General features: G+C 42.6%; 1 protein-coding gene across 1 annotated transcript in view; it reads left to right on the top strand.

Annotated features, from left to right (window-relative positions):
- The first annotated feature begins 1,565 nt into the window (after positions 1–1,565).
- JARID2 (jumonji and AT-rich interaction domain containing 2) overlaps positions 1,566–20,026 on the top strand; it is a 585,747-nt gene continuing 567,286 nt past the window's right edge. Inside the window, 1 exon segment of the mRNA XM_029590689.1 lies at positions 1,566–2,630. Coding sequence (XP_029446549.1) covers positions 2,586–2,630 — 45 coding nt within the window. The 5' untranslated portion in view covers positions 1,566–2,585.

The raw sequence follows: 20,026 nt of genomic DNA on the forward strand, positions 1-20,026 counted from the left end.
AGGTTTTCTTTGTCAGTGAACAAGAAGAGCCTGCCTCTCTGCCTGTGTGGTAAATCCTCTAGCCTTGTTACATTCTGAGTCCTGGATAATGGCGGGGTTTCTGTCACTGAGGTTAACAAAAGTTGTGCATTAGCTGCAGTCGGTGGGCAGAAAGAGCATTTAAAAAAATAGTTTTCCCATTACATTCTTCACACCACACCAAGAGTCCGATTTACAAAAGCTTCTTGTTCCCTATTTGATGTCCATAAGAAAAAAAAAAAAAGCTTAGTAAATTAGGCCCAAAAGAACCTTGCCATAGCAGAAATGTATAACATAGACAAAAGATTTAAATATGTCGAACAGTTCTACATTAATAGCATTAAAAAACACATCACGCTTGTCAGGCTCTATTGTAACTATTTATTTTTTTTATTTCAAACTGCTAACGCACAAAAAACTGACAAAGTATAAGCTAAGTATTTAGAACTAGGTCAGCCTGTAAACCCAGCTTCTGTTTAATCATGTTCCCTCCGCCGACCTGTGAGCTGAGTAAACATTAACCATTCTTCGCTGCTATGGACGTTTTCTGCTCTGCCTACTAACAGGCATAAATATGGCGAGAAAGCAAATTCTCAGCTTAGGGTATTTTTAAAATACTTTTCGTGTTGCTGCATTTCTTCTGCAGACGGCCTGCTCCTTCAGTAAGAAATAACAGGACGCTACAATCTTTAAAAGTTGTACCAAGAGCCAGCTTTTGAAAAGGAAGGGATGCAGCGCAAACCAAGCCTAAACAAAAGCCGGCTCTATTATTATGCATGCTCACAGGATAGGAGAAACGCCCTAAAGCATCTAACTAAAATGCATGAAGAGGGGACTTTAAAGATCTGGAGCCCTAAAGTGGCGTACTGGAAAAAGCCGAGGGCTGCCTGCAGCGATTGCATGAGCGCGCGGCTGGCTTTCGGCGGCGGCGTGGCGCTGCACTCTTTCCCAGGTTTGCAGATGACCTTATACTACCTCGGCGGCTCCACAGCCAGATCTGCATAGGCTAGGCAAGGCTGTCCTCAGATGGCACTAACTCTTAAGCAAATACGCTGTTCGTCAAACAAATATGTTTTCTGCAAAAACGTGCGTGTTAGGCAATGCCTCTTAGGGGAGGAAATCCCTGACGCATTTATTTGCATGCCACTTCTGCTGTTTGCAAGCCGGAGCCCGCATTTACCACGGCTTTCTCCGGTGATTATCTACTTCTAAGGTTCCACCCCCCCTCCCCTTCCCTTTCTCCTAACGGGGCCCCTGCAGTCAACTCCTCCGTCGCGACGTTCTAGTCCTTTGGTACGAGCACAAGCACCCGCACGCGCGCTCCCGACTGCCAGCCTTCCTCAGCAACCACGGCCCCGCGGGCCCATCATGGACACCACGGGCAGCCAATAGAACCTGCCAGACTGAGACTGAGACAAGGCGTGGAGGAACGGAGTGAAGTGGGGAAAGGAGAGCCTGGCTGGAGCACGTGGTATGCTGGGAGCTGTAGTCTTACTGCCCTGCTAGACAAGCCATTTTGTATTGCAGAAACTACAACTTCCAGAGATCAGACAATTATAAAAGCACGAAAAGGATTCGATGTCAACGAACGTTTCTTGCGGAATGGTGGCACCTAGAAGCTTGGTTATATGTTTTCCGAAAGGAATTTGAAAACATTAGGTAGAAAGCGAAGGTCTAAGCTGGGCTGTACAGAAACACCAAATGGGAGGGGGGAAGAGGCGGGGAAAGAGACAGAGCGTGCCCGTCCAGTTTAGGGAGCGTCGTTAATTTGTTCAGCTTGTTCCGGTAGTGGATGAAAGCCCAACGACTTCGGTGGGCCAATGTCGGTGCGAAATGAGGCCGCCGCGCGTAGGCCATCCATGTATGCGATGTTGTCGGTTCGCTTAGCTGCAGGGGAAACTGGGAGAAGCAGAACATTTTTCTCCTGCCATCGGGGATAGGAATTGTGCGCTAGCCTTAACTTTTATAAAAGCAGTCCATTTAAAGTTGCTCCCGTAGAGCTGTTCTTATTGGCTGGAGAACTGGGAGAGAAAAAAAAAAAAAAAGAGAGAGAGCGAGAGCGAGCGAGACACGGTGCGGATCTCAGTACTGGTAGAGTTGACGCTGCCTGTCTCAGTGCTGCAGCAGCGTAAACGTGACTTTCAACATTTTTATTTATCTTTATCTTTAAATACCTTTCTTTTTCCAAGATGTAGCTACGGATCACACACTAAGGACCTTGAGATTGCTTGGGTAGTTTTGAAGGAAAAAAGGGAGCGCACAGGGCGTCGTTTTTTTTTTGTTTTTTTTTTATTGTTGAAGGCGAAATTTCCATTATGAATGTTTTACTAAAGTGATTTTTTTTTTTGTTCGCTTCGTCTGTCTTGTTTCTCTTTCCCCCCCAAAATCGGATTTATTTAACAACGAATCTGTTTGGTAAGGAAGACAGTCGGATTTACAAGCTTCAGCTACGAACAACACCAGCATATATATATATATATTTTTTTTTTTTTTTTTTTGCAATTTTGTGATCGGCTATAATTCATGAGGCAATTGTCCCCTTTTACAAACCAAACCTGGCTATCAGAATGAGCAAGGAAAGACCCAAGAGGAACATAATTCAAAAGAAATACGTAAGTGCTCTTCACATTTCAGTTGACTCCAAATGTTATTAGTTGACCGAGTTAATAAATCTATCTGCAACTAAAAGGTTTAAGCAGATATCCACATAAACCCCCGTCGTGTTGGGATTCTTAAAACGACTCCCTTCCTAATGGCAGAGTTTTGAATAAAATAAGACATGACGCGAATCCTGATCTGAAAAAAATACGCTGACCTTAAATGACATAATCTTACAATTAAATTTAGAAGAAAGCTAGGGATATTGGTGAACCGTGGCTACAGAAATGTAACCAAAATGGACTTGTCCGTAGCGGATTTTTTTTTTTTTTTAATATATTGCCTTTTGCATGCAAACGAATCTCTTGTATAGGGGTGTATTTATATAGATTTTTTAAATGGAGGATGAACATCCTCTTATGTACCCCATAAGTTGATTTCGAGCATCTGGTTATGGCGATCTATTCGTTGTACTACCACATCAAATCTAATTTATGTGATCGCTTGCTTATCTGGCTTGTAAGACAAACCAGTTAAAGAGATCATGTTACACAATGTATTTGTTGGGGGTTGACTCATTTATTAATTGCACATATCGCTTGTTTTGAAGATTCATATTTGTCTAAAATTTTGGAAAAAATGGTTTTGCACAGGGTCATTTAGTTAACTTGCTAGTGTTGTGGTAATTGTGCTATTCCGTATGCATCGAACAGAGTTTGTAAACAGTTAAAATGTCCATAGTGTGCTGTTGAAGGATGGGAAGACCTTCTTAAGTAAACATAAATATGAAAGCTCGGTAGCTGCGATCGATTTGGTTTCATGTTAATTTTTTCTACAGCAATTTAATGTGTATATATACATTGTGGGTCTACATTAATCGTGACGAATATAGGTGAAATTTGAATTGGTATAACTATCTTTTTTTTTTTTTGAGTGTGGGTATAAGTTGCTTGTTTTTGGGGAGGGGGCTGGAAGGGGGAAATTTGACCTTTCGTGAGTTGTATTGATAGCCTTTAAAACGACCAGGTTACGCATTACAACAAATAGACTATAGATTATCCACAAATCGAGCAAAATATATATTTTTAAAGTGCACAAGCACAACGAATTAAAAATGCAGCCGCATTGCAGAGGAATTTGAACTAGGAAGCGGATTAGTAGTTTAAATACTATAGGTAAAATTTCATTAACTTAGAAATCTATGTAATGTTTACTTTTTAATCAGGAAAATTGCACTGTGCTTCTAAAAATTGTAATTAACCCCCCTCCCGCCGCGCACTCTTTATGTCTGCATAAATAAACAATGCAACATCCCTCTTATCTTGCAGTTGGTTAGAAGTAAAGTAGTCTAGGAACTAGAGGAAACGTGGTAGTCATCGGAAAGGGACAGCGATTCTCAAGAGAACAATCTTTACTTGATTGGAAAGTGACGTCGCTAAGGAGGAAAGGATGCAGGCTGCTGCATTTCTTTAAAACAAACAAAACAAATCTTGTATGCGCGTGGCAGAGCAGAATTGCAATGAATAATAGTCCTATCCTGGTTGCAGGGAGACACAGCATGGCTGCTGCTGACCCCGCCTCTCTGGCCGCCTCGCTCGCCCGGCGTTCTCGAGAGCAACAGGTTAATGCAAGAGGACGGCTCGACCCCGGGCAATGGGACACAACCGCACTCGGAGCCTGCTCTGTGGCCGTTCTGACGTCATTGGCAGCCAGGGCCTTCGGAATCTTCCTGCTGCGTTTTATATATATAAATATATATATAGATGTTTTTCACCCCGCCCCGGGGCAGTTCGTCCTCGACGTTGTTGCTACTGCTGACGTCAGAATACGAGGCAGGAGGCTTGAAGGGGGCACGTAGGCTGAGGCACTGGATGGTGACGAGGAAGGCGGCGGGAGGGTAGGGGGAAGGAGGTGCGCGCTTTGTGTCGTCACGGCGAGATCCCGCCCATCACAGGTGTGAGTGAGGACACGGGGGAGGCGGGGCAAACCGGTTTGCGCGTGCAGCTTGGGGCTCACGCGCGCACGCTCGCTCGCTCATGCCGGAATGGGAGGCGGCTGTTACGGGGTTGGGTGGCTTCGTTCACAGTACTGTCTGGGTCCCCCGGCGCGCCGTCTCTCTAGCTCTTTGGGGGAGGCGTTGCTGCCCGAGCACCCTCTGGAAGGTGATACAAGGTGCCCATCTCAGGCTGCCACGTGAGGTGGAGGAGCACATGTTGGTAGTTGACTTGCAGACCCCGTCTGCAAAGCGGATTCTCTCCCGGATTTCAGAATAAAGCTTGCACCGTAGTGGGGATGAGATGTTAGGATTGCAGCAAAAGGAGAGCTGCTGCTACTCCTTGCACGGTCTCTGCTTTTCAACATAAAACTAGCAAATCTGTTGGCTTGCATGAACTGAGAAGCTGCAGTCATTTGAGACAAGTGAGATTGAAGTGGATCTTTTTACTGTTTGTTGTACAACAGCTAAAAAATTCCTCCACACAAATCATGTAGGTAAAATACAGTTGTTAAACTATTAGCGCATAAACAGGCAGATTCAGTACGGTGCGCTCAGCTGAGTGCACCATACAGCACCCGTTTGGCTGCACGTTTTCGATGCGCGTCTATTACCCCTTATACCGCCTTGAAAATGCGTGTCCAAACTTGCGAAAACTAATAGCGCTCATCACATGCAAATGCATGTTGATGAGCCTATTAGTTATTAGTCGCCCAGGAAACTGAAAGTAGAATGTGCGGCAAAGCCACACATTTTACTCTTAGAAATTTAATGCCTGCTCAGGCACCGGGTAAGTTTACACCCTCCGACTTAATATCATAGCAATATTTCAGAATAAAGCTGTCAGCGGGTTCGAAAACCTTAAGCGTCCGTTGTCGGACCCACTGACAGCCACCACTTTTGCTAATAAGGAGGCACTAGGGACGCGCTAATGTCCCTAGAGCCTCCTTATTAGTGCGGGCCCTAATTTAAATACAGAATCGGGTGCCCAAGAGAGGTGCCTGGGCACATGTCGGGAGAGCGGGCGCTTAACACAGAGCGCCGACTCTCCTGCGGGAGTTTTTGAATCAGCCTAAAAGAAAGTACAAGCTTGTGTACCAGCTTTATTCTGTCTGAAGCAAAAACTGAAATTGTGAATGATTTTGTCCTTGTTAATATAACTTTCATTCTTGACCTGTTTTTCCTTGTTGGTTTACATGAAATATTTAGATACCACTTATTGTGGGAAAGATATTTAAAGTACCTAATTTTAACATGGTAGAAAGTCAAAGGTTCTCGAAGTATTTTCAGTATGCCACATAAGTGAATATGTAAGTTACGTAGTATACAATAAGAATTTGATATCTTGCTTGCTCTAGTGGCATCATATTGTAAAATCATATGAATCCATTTTTTTAATTTTAGGTTTTAAAAAATATTTTCTTGCATTTATTATTTATTTATTTTTATATACTGACATTCGAGGTAACATACACTACTGACCTCAATTAAACTACATTTTGTTTTTCTGATTTGTCACTTGTTGAGGTAGAACACTTCTAACAAACCATAAAAGCAGCCTGTCATTCTAATGCATACTGTTGAATCATTTAATTTCTATATTGTATGCAAATGAAGAAGTTGTTGAAAGTTGTAAAGAAAAAAAAACCATGATATAGAATTCCTAGTTCATTTGCATGGCTTTGAAGTCAGAAACTACATCTTGCTGGGTATCAAAATTAAGCTTGTTTTTCCAATATGGACAGGTGTCTAGGCTTTTTGTCTTGTTGGTTCTATTATAATACGATGCACATTGGCAATGATTGCTTTTCCTCGTGGTTTTCTGATCATGGCGAGCTCTGACGGACCCCTTTTTCTCCATTTACATGCACAGAGCGTTCCAAATGCAAGTATTATCTTATTTACATAAGCCTTGAATACAACTGTCACATCTCCTTCTCATTGACATGTACTTAATGTTTAAACATGTACTGCATGTGCAAGATCATACAAGTGCTCCAACAGGATACATTTGTAACACTTTCCTCAACATATATTTTCCAGTACTTGATCAAAGAATAAGATGATTGCCATGACACGTTTCATCAAAGTCTTGGAACACCCATCTCCTTCAGTGCTGACCACAAACGGCTGATTTCTATATTTGTCTAGTAATGCTGCCTTGACTGCCCTGGTGGCTGGCACGCAGATCTACAAGTGCACAGCAGGCCATGGAATTGCAAGTTGCAGTTAATCACACTGGTATTTAAGATACCTAGTTTTATATACATTCTTGTTTCCTTAATATTAAGAATACACCTGGGACACTAAGCTAGGCTGTTCTGAATAGTATGTTTTCACTCATTCTTTACATGTTGTAGAGGCAGCAGTTACAGAGAGCCAGCCAGCTAAGATTGCAGCAGAAAATGATTTCTCATTCTGTTACTCCATTTGTATTCAGAGCCAATACCATTAGTACATGGACTAAAGAAATATGTTGCAGTTTAAAATCTGTTTTCATTCTTCCAATTATCTATATTTTAAGGTTTGTCTTAATCTTTATAAGATACTTGATTCTCTCCCTCACTTGAGAATAAAACCATTTCTTCTAGCAATTGCATGGACTCTTCTGCAGGCAGGCAACTGAGTCTGACCATGTTGCAGTAGTTGGAATTTCTCAGATTTTAGCTATCCTTGGCTGTAGCTTCACCATTCAGAAATGTGAAACCCAATGAAATTACTGTTTAAAAGATTTGAAAGTGCTCCTTGCAGAGAAGAGTGGTTAATTTTTTTTTTGAAATATTATACTTTCCATTTCTCAGACTGAAAGAACAAACATAATGCCTCTTAAAAACTAACAGACTCATCACAGGAAACTTTCCATATTGTTCTATACTCTGATGTGACCTAGATTTTGTTGTTTGTCATACTGGATTGTAACTTTATTGTAAAGCTAGTGTGTAGAAATGAGTGTAGAACAGCGCTGCTCACTGTCTTTATGTGATCATTTGGTTCTATGTATTTCTGAGACCTGATTGCTAGATCAGTTTTATGGTTATTGGCCACCTGACAATTTAGTTTTTTGCCATGTTGGATAGTCCTTGCAATTTAAGCATTTTGTACATGCTCTCTATTACTGCTATAAAGCATGTTTTGGTTTTGTTTTATTTTATTTATTTATTTATTTTGCAGTTGGTTAAAGGTGCGTGACAGTGTTAATTTGTCTGAAAATATCATCCCTAAGTTACCAAATTGGCCTACACATGACAGTCCTAGATCCTTTTTTTTTTTTTTTTTGTCCCATGCGGTAGTAAGACCAGGGCAGCCAAAATGTATGTTTGATGGCAGATAGACATTTTTAATCTGTGTGCTTTACTAAGACAATATAAAATGATAAAGCAGAACATTTTATAGCTCATAAGTCTTTTTTTTTTTTTTTCTCTAATGCTTCAGGGTCTTTTGGTAGTGATGCACCACCACTCACAAAGCAAGTTGCTCATTTATAACACAGAGGCCTGGATTCTCTAAGGTCGCAGACCTTAGAGAATCCGGCGGTAACGGGGGGTGGGGGGGGGGTGAAGTGGGGAGCAGTCCTGCGATAGCCGGCAGCGATCGCACCGCGGAGGTGCGATCGCTGCCGGCTTTTGCACCGAATTACTACACCATAAAAGGAGGTGTAGTTATTCGGCGCGAAACTGGTGGTGATAAGGAATCTAACCTTTCGCCGCCAGCGATGTGTCCGCAGCGTCGGCCCCCGATGCCGCCCAGACTCCTCCTCTTCCGGGGCCAACTCCACCCCGAGCTAGCTATCGCACGTGAAAAGTCCCTTTTCGTGTGCAATAGCGTTAGAGAATGACACCCCCCCACCCCCGAGAGGTGGTGGTTGTTTGTTTTTTTTAAACCCACAGCCAGCTATCTGCTTTTATGGAATCTGGCCTCTGTTTAAGACAGAAGATCCTATATGAAGCAAAAATCTGCAAACAAGCACACACTTGCAGTCCCAAAGTTGACATTGGGAAAACTCACACTTCTTGAATATGACTAATCCTAGCTGCTAACTATCCCTACACATTGCCAGAGAGGCAACAACAAATATAATCTTTCTCAAGTACATTCAAATCAGAAAGCCTGTGAGTCAGTTGGGTAAGAAGGGTGCTCAGGGAGGACAAGAAAATGGTTAAAAAAAAATAAAATAAAATTCTTTGCCTCTGTCTTTGAGAAAGATGTTGGAATATACCCACACCTAAAACATTCTTTAATGGTGACGATTCTGAGCAACTAAAACAAATCTTTATGATGATTTGATCTCTTGCATCCTCCATGAACAAATCATCAGGACTGGATGGTATCCACCTCAGAGTCCTGAAAACGGAGGGGCTAGTGCAGTAAGATGCATGGTAAAACGGGTGTTTGTGGTGAGCACCTGTTTTCCTAACTTGTGCACAGCCACCTCTCTTGGGCGCCTGATGCAATATGCTGCTGCTTTAAAAAGGACGTGCTAGGAATGAATTGCGCACCCCTAGCGCTCAGATTCCTTGGGTGCCCCGGAGATGTGGCTGTGTCCACAATTTGGGGGGGGAGGGGGTTCAATATGAGCATCTGTTTTTATCTCACCTCAGTCACATTTGCCCTATATACATACACAGTAACCAGCCTGGAATGAGTATAATGTGTGTCCAGAAATTGTTTGTGGGGTTTGTTTGTTTGGTTTTTTGTTTTTTTTGATCAGGTTATTACATTATTCCTTTAATCTTGAACACTGCATGCAGTAGAACTAAGAATCGCAATGATACTTAGGAGGAACCACACAGAATAGTTTTGCATTTCTCAGGAGCCCTTGACTGGCAGAATGACTTATCACCAGCTCCAGGGCTGGAGTTAAATTTACTGCTGTTAAAAAGTGTGTGCGTTGGGTGCCCGGCAATTTACAGCATCAGAGGGTAGTGTGGCTGATAGTCTCATTTCGATGGAATTTACATGTGGTGAGCATTGTTTGAGTGTGCACTTTGGAAATGCTAATCCCCTTTTTGCATCGGGTGCTAGTCACGCAAGTCCAGCCACGTGTTAACCTGTGCTCTACGCCGGTTACCCTTTATAGCATTGCCCTGTCAGATTGTAAACAGGTTACAATTATTGTCAACAGATCATTTAAAACAGCCCCAATATGTGAAGCTGATGTTTAAAAAGGGGCTCCAGGGTTCATCTGGGAAACTATAGGCTGGCAAATCTGATGTTGATATTGGCCAAAATGGTAGAAGCCATTCTTAAAGTATGGCCATAAAGTTAGGCATGGCTTAATGGAGAAGAGTTAACCTGGTTTTAGCAGAGAAGTTTTGCTTTACTAATCTTTTAGATTTTTATGAAGGTATGAATCAATTTTGTAGAATTTAAAGGTGAACCAGTTGATAAAGTTATTTGTCAAGTGCCTTCTGAAAATCCCCAGGAAAGTAAAAAGTCATGGGATAGGAAGCAGTGCACAAATGGAGGGCATGAATTATCCTGAAGTGGGGTGTGCCAGATGGCTGATCGAGGAAGAAAAAACAATTGCGGTATTGTCCAATCTCGGTACCATAGAAGCCCTTCAAGCTTAGGAGGAAGGGAGCATAGTAATGTCAATGTAACTTTGCTACAGTTTAGACACGAGCCCTCTAGCCGGCTCAAGAGAAGAGCAACTTCCACTGTGGTGGGCCCAGATATGGGAGGAACCATTGCATATTCCACAATCCAGGAAGAATCGGGGCCCTAGGAGGAGGTCCTGCTGCTGCTGGGCCCCTACCCAGGGGGAAGATCACAGATACCACCTGCCTGCCCCGGGGTGAAGGAAGGGGACTAAAAGCAAAGGGGTAGATTTTAAAAGGTGCGCACGAGTAGATTTTTTCGCGCAACCCGGCGTGAACAAATCTAATCCCGATTTTATAACATGCGCACTGCCGCGCGCATGTTATAAAATACAGGGTCGGCGCGCGCAAGGCTGCGCAAAATCGGCAGCCTGTGTGCACCGAGCCGCGCAGTCATCCTCCGAGGCCGCTCCAAAATCGGAACGGCCTCGGAGGGAACTTTCCTTCCCGCACACACCCCAGCCCTAACTAATTCCCCCCCACACACCTTTATTTTACAAGTTACGCCTGCCTGAGGTACGCGTAACTTGTGCGCACCGGCCAGCTACTGGCATGCCATGTTCCGGTCCGGAGGCCGCGGCCACGCCCCCAGGAAAGTCCTGGGACTTACGTGTGTCCCGGGGCTTGCGCGCACCGCCGAGCCTGGAAGGGGCAGCTTTTCGGGGGTTACGCGCGTATCCCTTTGAAAATCTGTCCCAAAGTGTATAAAAAGTTAACTTGGCAAGACAAGCAAACCAAAGAGAAAAATAGGAACAATTAATGAAAATCATAAAAATAGCAAAAAGCCTATTGAACAGGGTGGCAAAGTGAGTCTTTTTTTGTTTTGTTTTTCCCCAGCTCCTAAAAATGTTGAAAAGCTTTTGAAAAATGCTCCAGCCCTTACCATTTATCTGTGATGCCTGATTTCTGTTTGTCCCCCTTCAGCAAGTTGGAGAGACAAAATGGGGGCTTGGCAGCTGGTTGAAGAGCTGATTGGTTGACATGAAAATCTGACAGGAGGCCAGGAATCCAGGCTACCCTACATATAGGAAATATAGATCTATACTGTAACAAAGTGAAAAATGTAGAACACTAATGGTGAGACTTAAGAAAATTTTTTACATACACCAATAGTGTTCTACATGTTTTAACTTTGTTTCAGTGTATTAGTGAGCACAGGTCATTAGTGGAGTACCATAGGGTTCAGTAGTGTGACATTGGCTGTTTTCCAGATTATTTATGAACATGTTAAAGCGCATGGCAAGTGAGGTGATTAAAATCTGCAGATGATTTGACATTTGTTAAAATAGCAGTGGATTGTGAGAAACTGGAGAAGGACCTTGTGAGACTGGGGATCTGAATGGCAGAAGAAACATAAGGAAAAGTGCAAAGTGTTGCACATAGGGAAAAATAATCCCAACTACAGGTACACAATACTGTGTTCTTAGGAACCTTTGTTTTCAATTTTTAATTTATTTTACCTGGGAATGTCAGTGTTTGTTATAATGAAAAATTACTGCAAAATGTGACTTTTTTTTTTTTTTTTTTGCACTGACTTTTTCTCATGTTTATTTTATGATAAAGAGTGATAAATTCCCAGGGAAAATAAAAATGGAAAACTAATGTCCCTATCTGCTCTGTGTTGGGAGTTGCCTCCCAGATAAAGGACCATTGAGGCCTTGTGAACAATATGTTGAAATCCTCTGCTCAGTGAGGATAACTTTCAAACAACCCTGCATGACCCCATAGACGTGTGTAGAGATACTACAGTATTTTATTACGTGCAAGTATCACATATGTGCAGATGGTAAAATATTCATATATCTATACCCCAGCATACAAGCAAATACCTGTAATGCATTGAAAAGCGCATACTTTTCCTATATATTTTGTGCTTGAAAAAAAAGAACTTGCTTTATTTAAAACCCTGATTTACATGCAGAAGTTGTCAGTTGAAATCACTCTTTTGTCGATACCTCCACCACTTCACCCAATTCTTTTCCAGGTCACCGAGAGCCTCCTGCTTCTTCACCCTGAGCTCCCCCAAGTTCACCCAGACCTCCCAAGCAATAGCAGACAACAGATGAGTCTAATGTCAATTGTGCGAGATAATTAGCAGGTGTAAAATTATGCAAGCACATTTGGCAACTTTACATAATTTCTTATAAAATTATGCTTTTTATTGTACATCATTCTGTTTTACAAATATAATAAGATTCGATTAATCTCAAGAAAATGTATAAACATAAACATGTAACTCTTAATCCCGTTCTGGAATGCCCTTAGACCAGTGGGCCTCCAGGACAGGGTTGGGGACCACTGCCTTAGACCACTCCTTTTTCTGTGCATTTAAATATGCACCCAAACCCAAAAATACATGCTTATTTTTGTTTTTAAAATAGCATGTTTGTGAATTCAAGCTACTTTAAGCACATATATGCTAATTTCACAGGCTTAACTCCTTTGAAAATTCACCCTACTGTGTGGTAGTAATCAAAAACACAAATGGAATGTTAGAATGATCCAAAGGGGAATGGAGAGTAAAATGGAAGACATCATGTTGCCTCTTATCAATCCATGGTGCAAATGCAGCTTGACTATTGTGTGCAGTTCTGGTCATTCCAACTCCAAATAGACATAATGGAATTAGAAAAGGTGTAGAGGAGAGTGACAAAAATGATAAAGGGGCTAGAACAGTTCTATGATGAGAGGCCAGGGCGCTTCAGCTTGGAAAAGAGATGGCAGAGAGGGGAGATGATAGAAGTTTATAAAATCATGAGCGTGGTAGAAATGGGCAAATAAAGGACAGTTAGTTACCCTTTCAAATAATACTTAAAAGAAGAGGACATGCCATAAATGAATAGATTGAAAACAAATCATAGATAGTGCTTTGAATGGAAAAAGGACAACGAAGCTGTGGAATCTGTTGCTAGAGGATGTGGTCAAGGGACTAGCATAGTAGGATCTAAAGGAAGTTGGACAAGTTCCTGGAGGAAAATTCCATAACAAATTCAGGCCGTTGCAATACTGAGCGCGAAACATGATATGCGTCCAAACTGGGCGCACGTTTTTTCAACACGCTCACATCCCCCTTTCCTGGGCACCTGATGCAGTACGCAAATGAGCTGCCGGGCTAAAAAGGATGCACTAGAGATAAATTTGCGTCCCTAGCACGTACATGGCATCGGGTGCCCAGGAGATGTGGGTATGCGCCGGTTAGGAAAATGGATGCTCAATTAACGAGCGTCCATCTTCCTAATCCACGCACAGCCATGGGTTAGGAAAATGGAGATTTGAATTGAGCATCCATTTTCCTAACCTGACTGCCGTCAAGATTTTTTTTTTTTTTCATGCTGCATTAAGCGTGTTTAAAAGTGTGCATCAGGTGCATGGTGACTTTTTGCATCGGGGCTAATAGACTCATCTACATGGCATTTACATGTGATGAGCGCAATTGGCTACATGCTGGTTTGGACACAATAATTGCATTGTTGCATGGGGAGCTTTGTAGTGCATCCAAAATGCACGTCCAATCCTGCAGCAAGAGGCTGAATGCACTGTATTGCATCGGCCTGAGTATTAGCCTGGTAAAGTAGAGAGAGTTTGCTATCCTTGGGAGTGAGTAATGGGAACTAGATCTACTTTATAGGATCTCCTGGGTACCTGCGACCTGGATTGGCCACTGTCTGAGACAGGATGCCAGGCTCAGTGGACTTTGGTCAGACCCAGTATGTCACTTGTTGTTTATCCTAAGCTATAAGAACATATTTTCTCTGCATGGGTGATATGGATGTGTGTGTGTGTATGCGGCGGGGGGCAGGCCTGTGAAAGCTGCAGCCTTCGCACCACGGCGGTGCGCCAGCTGCTGGCTTTCGCACCGAATAGCGCCACCATGAAAGGTGGTGCTATTCGGCGTGCTACTGCCGACAATAATGTTAGTAACGTTATCGCCGGCAGCGAAGACACCGCCGACTCGGCCTCTCCCTAATTTGTATTCTATCGAACGCGATACGCCTTTGATAAATGACCCCCATAGACGGTTATAAAATCACCATTCTCTACCTGCACAGTAATTCTTCTGAAGTAGCAGCTCTGCTGCAGGGCACTCTAGGAGCTGGCTGTTAGCAGCAGCAGTTTGTGTGTGGGGGTGGAGACCATGAGGGAGCACTGCTCACAGCCCCTGTGGTGGTCTTGGCACCTCTTGCAGGCTTCCTGCCCCAAAGATGTAAACTCCATCAAAGGACGAAGGCAGAGCTACCGCTGGGGCTGTTGCCCCAGTCTTCCCCCTATTACCATCTTGCTAATTTCTGGACAGTGCTTTTTTTTTTTTTTCTGTTCAAGTCCAGGGCGAATACGGGCGTTTCAATCTGTGGAAGGACCAGCTGGAAAGTTCTCTCCCATTTCCCCAGCATTTAGTAAGGCTGAAGCTTTTCATCTTGCCAGTAGCAGGCCGGAACTTGTGGGCCACCGCAGATGGCACAGTGGGCAAAATCCATTGGTTAGAGATGGCAGGGAGGCAGGAACACAATTGAGCCATCAAAAAAAAAGTATTACTATTTCAGCTTGTTGGTGAGGATAAACTCCTCTTGTCTTCTCTCAAGATCCTGTAATTGCTAAAGTTTTAATTTACAGGGCTTTCTCCTGGTTTTTCCTTTCTCTTTCAGACACTCAGGAGATTTGAAAAAGGCTATGGATTGTAGGAAAGGTGTGTCCCATCTGGCATGCCACTTTATCCTATATACTTAACACATTAAAATGACAAAAAGCATCGTCTGCTAAGGATATATGTCTGCTGTGGAAACTTGACTGATTGTAAGATGTTGCTCCTTATCCAAGTCAGTTTTTTGCTGTCTGCCTTTTTTTGCTTCTCTTCTCATGAGCATACAAGTTCACACATACTATCTCCTCTCTGCCCTATTGCTCCACCAAGCCTTACAAAAAAAACTAAGCACTCGCCAGGGCTGCTGCTGACATTCAGATTCCTAAGTCCCTGCGGCCTTGCTAGATGTTACCTGGCTACCACCAACCTGCTGCCACTGTCCTAATACAGAGTTGTAGCTTTTGTGTACCAATTTGGCTACCCCATGACTTGTGTTGCTAGGTCATGCTTTTTATTTACCCCCTTGTCTTCTCCTTATCACCTTGCTGGATAGTATCTGGCTACCACCAATCTATTGGCACCAACCTGGATGGCTTCTGGGAAGATATGGCCTGCTGTATTACTAGAATTGCTTAACCTCTCGCTTCCTTCTCCATCTAACCTAAGCATGTCCTAGATTCCATTACATGTTTTGGCCTCCCCATATCCACTGACAGTCTGTCCTTCACACTCAAATCTTTTTCGGTAATTCTTACAAATCCTACATTCACTTCAGTATTCAGGCCCTCTTCCACATCTTACATCTCCACCCAAACTTGAGACCATTGTCTAGTATGTCCTCCCCATGCATATTGATGCTTGCACGCCAACCATGGTCTCTGACTGTTGATTAGTCAAGCCTCCTTTGGCTGTCATGGTTGTTGACCCCAAGGTAGTTGGGGGTTAACTGTGGCAGCCTAGAGCATTCTCTACTGCTGCTGTTTGGGGTATAACCCAGCCTGATGCAGTTGCACCTTCACTCTGACCACTGGCTTGTTTTCCCCCTTTTCAGCCCTCCAAGTCTCATATGCCTGAGCACCCTTCCCGGTGTTTTTGAGCTGCTAACCGCCCTTACTACTACGCTCTTTCTCTGTCCTAAACATATTTACATTGTTGTGGCTTTGGTTGCCACTGTCTCGGTCAGTAGACTATTCCAAACATCCACCACCCTTTTGGCAAAGAAGTATTTTATCCTGATTTTACTTAAATCTATCAAATATTTTGAGAGTTTCTAGAATGTTCTCCCTTTTTCCTTCTTTCCTCTAGCGAGTTTATTTTGGGCATCTTTACTTTCTTTGTAGATGTTGGATTGCAGTCCTTGTATCATTGTAGTAGCTTGCTTTTTTTTTTTTTTTCCTCACCCCCTTCATTCTGTCAACATGACTATTTTGTAGGCAAGGGTGGAAAAATCCCAGGCACTTAAAAATCGGCAGGGCCCACAAAGACACAATGGCTTGGGCCACTCCCTGCCTGCTCAGAAGAGCCAAAAGCTAGAAAGCCGAGGAGGGTAAGGGAAGAGAGGGCCAGGAGAGGTGAGGGAGTTAGAGGGAAAGCAAAAAATAAAAAAAAATCCAAAAATAGAATCACAAGCTTAAGCAAAAGCAATCCAAAGCAGAATAAGCTAAAAAAGTAAGTTACTAAGAAGAATCTTTTGCTCTGGCTGGTGCCCACATTTTCTAAATATCTTTCCACCTTTGGTTATAGGCTACCTGTGACCTCGGACCACCCCACGTGTTTGAGTTTCTGCAGCTCCTGGTGTCCATCGCAGTTTGGTAGCAGTTTAGAATTATTGTTCAATGTGCTGCTTTGCAGTATTTTCAGTGCTTCTAAAGTGCTCCCAATAGAGAAAACTATTGGGAAATTGGAGGTCAATAATAACATTAACATCACAGACCAGGGCCTCTCTTGGATGAAAGTTGCCATTACTCCCCCCCTGCCACACATGTTTTGTTTAGGCCTTCACTGGAACCTGAGACTTTTCCTTTCTTCAGAGCCAGAAGGTTAGTTGAGGTTGAGAGTTATGGCATGTGATGGGCCATTACAGAATGGCAGAAGTGCCTGCAGGTTGTTCAGTATCTGGAAATGGGGTCTTTTTTTTTTATTTTGTCTGAATTCAGATTGAAGCATAATGCTTTGTATTGTGCATCTCCTTGCAGTAATAGCGATTGCACGCATTTCTACAAAGGACCAGTCGTCATTTTCAGGGTGTTGCCCAAAATTATGAAATAGATGTAATTCTAGTTTCATATTTCTCTAAATGGTGATTACTTTTTTTTCTCCAAGTCTGAAAATATAACAAGATTGTAGTCCTTTTATGGATGTGCATGAATGGTTTGATTTCTTTTTGAACTTTTGGGATGTGAACTGTAATTTTATTATTTTTTTTTTAACTATATCTTTTTAGATTTGATTCTGTTTTCAGGCTTTCCCAATGTATGACTGTTGGCAGGTGGAGTGATGCAGTAGTAGACAAAATTATTTTACTTTTGCTGGTATTTAAAGTTCTTTGTTGCTGAGTTATATGCCAGGGTGTTAAAACAATTCAGCAAGATGAAGATTTTATTTGTGACATCCTGAGTGTCAAAATGAATGTCTTCAAATAGCAGCTCCCATGTTTTTTTCCACTTTTGAATTGACTTTCCAAAGGCTGGTTGCATTTATAATTTGCAACAGTATCCCCTGTAAAGAATGCATTGAGTTGCTGATGCTTCTTAGTGTTCCTTCATGTTGTAACACAATCTTAAAAGCTAATGTATCTTGTTTCTTCATCCTCCCTCTAAAAAAAAAAATAAAATAAATAAAATAAAATAATTGGAGCTGAATTTATTTTTAGAGTTAAAATAGAAGTATCCTGTGCTGCATTATAGTGCGTTTCACAGAAATGGTTTAATTAACAAAGATAGTCTTGCTGTATTGTGCAAAACAGGCTTCTGTAAAGACCCAGCTGGGTCTCGAGCTCAATTCATGGCTGTATGGTGGGACTGCCACAGCTGCTGTGGGGTCTTTACAAATGCAGAAAAGCTGTCAGTGTTTGGTTCAAACCTCCAAGTGGTGAGGCCAAGCGGAGGAATCCGTCCCCCTGTGCAGTGCTGCAGACATAATTTAAAAGCTGTACCCCTGATTCTTTACATCTCATGTGCACTAGAACACAGTCTTGTTTTTAAAGCAGGTTTTGAAGAAATAGGACCTATTTTGGTCCTTTTTTTTTTTTTTTTTTAAGTTACATTGTTTGACTTTAAACACCAGTGCTCTCATGAATCTCAAGGTGTTGGTTCCTCTTGCAGCCACCCAGCCATCTCTGGATCACCGATACTTCCTTCCTAGCTAACCACGTCTGCCGCTTGGACTTCTCAAGGCCAATATTCAGTAGGTCGTTTAGAGGGCACGTTATCCTGCTACAGTTAGCCAGATAACTTGTCCAGTATATTCAGTGGGATAAACCTTCCGCTTAAGGTTATCCAGCTAATCGTTTATTACATAGGTGACAGTTTAGTGTAAAAGTATGCTTCCAGTGTTACGTAGGTAATAACCCAAGTTACTCAGGAAGCGGCTGGGATTGTAGTGAACAGGGATTCCGGCACTGAGAAAGGGGGTGATGGGGGGGTGGAGTCAGAAGAGGGAAAATTTTAAAGTTTGTTGTTTTTTCTCCAGGGGAGGGAGGGGGGAAGCCTGAGCCTGCAGCTATTTTTTTTAGGGAGATTTAAAGGTTTTGGGGGGGGGGGGGGGTCATCAGGCCAGGAAGTCTACAACTTTTTTTTTTTTTTTTTTTTTTTTTTTTTTAAGATGTGCTGGATTAAGTAGTGAGTTATCTGGCCACACGAGGCTGGATAACTTTAGGCCTGCTCCCAATATTTGGCTAGATTAGTCGGATAACTCAACTCTTTCCCCAGAATGCCTCCAAAACATTTTCTATTTATCACAACGAATAATCTTCACACCAGCAATTTGATATCACTCTAAAAACCCCCCCCCAAAAAACCCATTCCTTGCTGTGCAACGAAACATACCACAGCAGTGACCTGAAAACAATGTACAAACAAAAAAGGCTTTAGGTGTAGATGGCTACTTCATATGTGGCCTCCTGTACCAAACACACGGTGCAGTATTTATAATCATTAAAGCCACCTACCCACCCTATCTTTTTTTTTGTTTTGCACATTTGCCATTTAGATATAACTTGAATTATCTGTTTAAAAAGCATTTGAATATGGACCACCTCATTTTTTGTTTCCCCTTTTATTCTTAAAGATCTTGATGTTTATTTTTATCCCCTTACACTTTAAAGATGTAACTGTCAGTGGGCCTTATGTATTAAGAGAAGTGGTAAAACTGTGCACTGAAATTCAGTGCACAGTTGTGTGTGGTTTGTTTGTTGTTTTTTTTTTTTTAAATTGTGCAATAAAAAAAAATTCTCTGTATTAGTATAAAATTTGCTTTCTGCATCATGAGTTAAAGCACACAAACAAAAAATGTGGGCACAATCCCAAGTTAAAATGTGCACTCAGCCTTTTGCATAGGCTGAATGCATGTTTTTAACTTGGGGGTGGGGGAAGAGAATCACCGGTCAGAAAGTGACTTGATCCTGGTGATCATGGGTCCCCTGCCTTGTTCTCTGACCTTTGCCCCATGTACTTGGCACCAGTCCCTTCTCTCTCATACACACAAGCACTGCCCCCTACCCTTGTTCCCTATCTTTCACACACAAACACATACCCCCCCCAGCCAATCCCCCTTCTCATCTCCCAGCATCTCTTCCCACCCTCCAATGATCTCTGCTCAGCCTCTCCTAATCTCCACAAAATGATCCCCCTTTGCTTTGTCTGCTGCAGGCTCTCCTGTTCCCAGCACTCTGCCTGGAGGGGAGGGACTGGATCAGGAAACAGAGGGCCGTTCTCTGCTGAGCGAGATGCAGCACATCTTCAGCCAGCCAGATTTCTGCTGCCCTAGGCACAGGTCTAGTGTGCCTATTGACAAATCCAGGCCTGTGGAGGAGAGCAAATAGTGTAGTGAGGTGCCCCAAGGATCTGTACTGGAATCTGTGCTTTTTAATCTTCTATAACAATTTGCTATTTAGCACTTTCTAGATTTGGGCAACAAGAAACGTCTAATATATTGTCAGTGTCGTTTATAGAGGTCAGTTAATTACTTAACAAAAGGAAATAATATTTGTTTTCCCTTTTGTTTGATTTTAAAACTTTATAG

The sequence above is a fragment of the Rhinatrema bivittatum genome, chromosome 2, assembly GCF_901001135.1.
Source record: "Rhinatrema bivittatum chromosome 2, aRhiBiv1.1, whole genome shotgun sequence".
Classification (NCBI taxonomy): domain Eukaryota; kingdom Metazoa; phylum Chordata; class Amphibia; order Gymnophiona; family Rhinatrematidae; genus Rhinatrema; species Rhinatrema bivittatum.